This window comes from Triticum dicoccoides, chromosome 4A, assembly GCF_002162155.2.
Source record: "Triticum dicoccoides isolate Atlit2015 ecotype Zavitan chromosome 4A, WEW_v2.0, whole genome shotgun sequence".
Lineage (NCBI taxonomy): Eukaryota > Viridiplantae > Streptophyta > Magnoliopsida > Poales > Poaceae > Triticum > Triticum dicoccoides.
Genome location: NC_041386.1, coordinates 729,770,597 through 729,773,376, shown reverse-complemented (window position 1 = coordinate 729,773,376; position 2,780 = coordinate 729,770,597). Strand labels below are relative to the sequence as shown.

Sequence of the window (2,780 nt, the reverse complement as noted above, 5' to 3'; positions counted from 1 at the left end):
TTGATGAAGATAGGTTTTTTTTACTTGATTTCTGTGTTAGGTTGTCAGCGATAGTGGAGAAATTGTAGAAGATTAATAAAGGTAACTTTCTCCACTTTGACAAGCTAAAGCTTGAGCGCTACCCGTCCTTGTCCAACTCCAACTAACTCATTTTATACTATTATATACCGTTTGCATGCTGCATATCATATATTGCATACATGACGCTGCTGGTTAATTAGTAGTACTGTGTTTGCCAGTCAATTCTCCTCCAACAAGTAACCTCGTTCCCACTGAGAAAACCCCACACACAGGAATTATGAAAGCTAGCTATATCTATTCTTCAAGCAAATAAAGTCAAATAATTTGAAGCTATATTATTCATGTAACTGTTTTTAATTCCTTTTGTATATATATGGACATAAAAAACTGCGCGAAACATTTTCTTAAATAGAGCATAAATATAAATTTTCCTGTTCTACACACACCTAATGCGAAATTGAAGACCCACAGTGTAGACTATACCTTCTCTAGTTAGATAATTAAAACATGGCACTCTGCATGATGCAATTAGAACTAGCTAGCAACCATGCATATATGTACGTAGCCATACCATTATTGTCGCAAAGTACATATTGGGAGATTGATTACAGTGAAGACTAATGTCGGACTCACAAGACCAACATTGTAGGGAAAAAAACATAACCACAATCCAATGAAATGACGACCAGAGGTTAGCTTCTTCACGCAAGAGAAAGTTCAAACTAACTAATTAAATCATGTGTCATAACGCAAGAGTCAAGAAAAATGAGATATAGTCACACTCACACTGTCACACACCTAATTTGCTGTCTGGAAAAAAAGGAAGTGATTTTATGTCACAAGCTACTTATTACATATATTACCCTCATAAAAAAGAAACACCAATTAACTAATTAAACATAAAAGAACATTAATTGCAGTGAGTGTGTACATGTGTATATGTTCTTCCGTTCTTTTTTTGTACATGGCTAAAATGTGCATCCAATCAAACAATTAGTATTCTCAATCTCATTACTGGTTTATGTTTGGCATTCTTGATCATATATGTTCTATCCACCCATCACAGCTCACTTGAGTTCAGCCATGACACTTGCCTGCATAAAAATAAATAAGAGGATTAATTAATCATTTCAGCTAAGCATTGTGTGAATTAATTTCCAGATAAAAATAACCAAGCTAGTTGAAATATTGGTCAGAATTAAGTTTGGATGGAAAAGACATGCAGGCATAGCATTTGCGCTTTTCTTTTTGATGGAAAGTTGATGGAATGGGAGCAGGTACTCACTCTAGCAAATCCTTCCAACCACCGTCCGTGTTGAGGTTGTCCATCAGGTTCAGGCTCTCTAGCCCGTCGAAAGGGCTCGACGCCGGCGTCTGCTCGCACGACATGCCGCCGCCGCCATTTTTCTTGCTCTCCTGGTCGTCGGCCACCATTGGATCAACGGTCACGTTGCTCCCGGTCGCCCCGCCGTGGCCCCCATGCTCCGTTGAGCTCAGCCCGTCGCCGGCGCTGAAGCCGTCGAACATGTCGGTCGTCGGCGCTGAGCTGGTCAGCGCCGGCAGGTTGTTCATGTCGTTCCACTGGCACTGCTGGAGCAGCATGTTCTGGTCGACTCCGCCGTGCTGCCCGCCGTTGCTGAGGGCGAGGAGCGCCATGAGGTTGCCCATGCCGGGCGCGGGCGCGGGAGCCGCCGCGGTGGTGAGTGCGCGCACCAGGCCCTGCAGCAGCTGGAACTTGGCGGCGTCGACCTGGAGCTTGAGCGCGTTCATGTTCCAGGCGGTTGTGGCCGTGCCGGAGTCGCCGAAGTTACCGGCTGCCGCGAGGAGACCCGGGAGCCCGGCGAGCAGGCTGAGGTCGGTGCGCGGGCGGTGCGTGACGGGGTCGATGCCCATGCAGAGCAGCTTCTTGCGCAGGTGCGTGTTCCAGTAGTTCTTGATCTCGTTGTCCGTCCTCCCCGGCAACTCCGTGGCGATCGACGACCACCTGGTTGAACTGAAACTCGTCAGCCACCGGCGCCGGAGACGAAGAAGATATGTAGTGTAGCCAGGAAGCATGCATGGACGGTTACTTACTTGTTGCCGAGGAGGGAGTGGAGGTGGATGATGAGCTTCTCCTCGTCATCGGTGAAGCGTCCCCGCTTGATGTCCGGGCGGAGGTAGTTGGTCCAGCGGAGGCGGCAGCTCTTGCCGCAGCGGTTGAGGCCGGCGAGCTTGGGCAGGCGGCGCCAGCTGCCGTGGCCTTTCTCCTGGATGTAGTTGACCAGCAGCTTGTCTTCCTCGGTTGTCCACGGCCCCTTCTTCACGCCGGCCTCCCCGTCGCAGCACGGCGACCGCCCCATCGCTCTACGGAGCTTAGCTTGCTGGAGAGAGGTGTGGCTAGCACTGCCGGAAGGTATGAGTCAGGTTTTTCAGGTTTCGTTGGGGTGGATAGGAGGGGTTTTTATAGAGTTTAGAGGGAGGTGGACGATGATGCGTGCATGGCGGCATGAATGCTAAGGTAGTCTTTGTGTGCGGGAGACGCAGCCTCTCTGTTTCTCTCTCTAGCGACCTCTCTGTTTCTCTCTCTAGCGACCTCTCCGTTTCTCTCTCAAAATCTCTCACCCTGTCTGTCCCTCTCTGACTTTCTTGGCTATGGACCGAATCAGCAGTTTGCTTAAGCACGTAATGTTGTTTAGTTTTTTTATAAACCCTCTTATCTCGCGAACGTTCGTTGGAAGGGGTGGTATTTGCGAACGTTTTGATGGCAATTTTAGGCAGTT

The 2,780-nt window shown here is 48.5% G+C and overlaps 1 protein-coding gene across 1 annotated transcript; it reads right to left on the bottom strand.

Moving 5' to 3' along the window:
* Positions 1 to 889: 889 nt before the first annotated feature.
* Positions 890 to 2,390, bottom strand: LOC119289915 (transcription factor MYB53-like). Its single transcript, XM_037569086.1, has 3 exons — positions 2,095 to 2,390; positions 1,307 to 2,005; positions 890 to 1,115 (listed from the first exon to the last, which is right to left on the bottom strand). Exons 1-3 carry the CDS (start codon positions 2,358 to 2,360, stop codon positions 1,082 to 1,084), a joined length of 999 nt encoding a protein of 332 aa, XP_037424983.1. The 5' UTR covers positions 2,361 to 2,390; the 3' UTR covers positions 890 to 1,081.
* Positions 2,391 to 2,780: the final 390 nt, after the last annotated feature.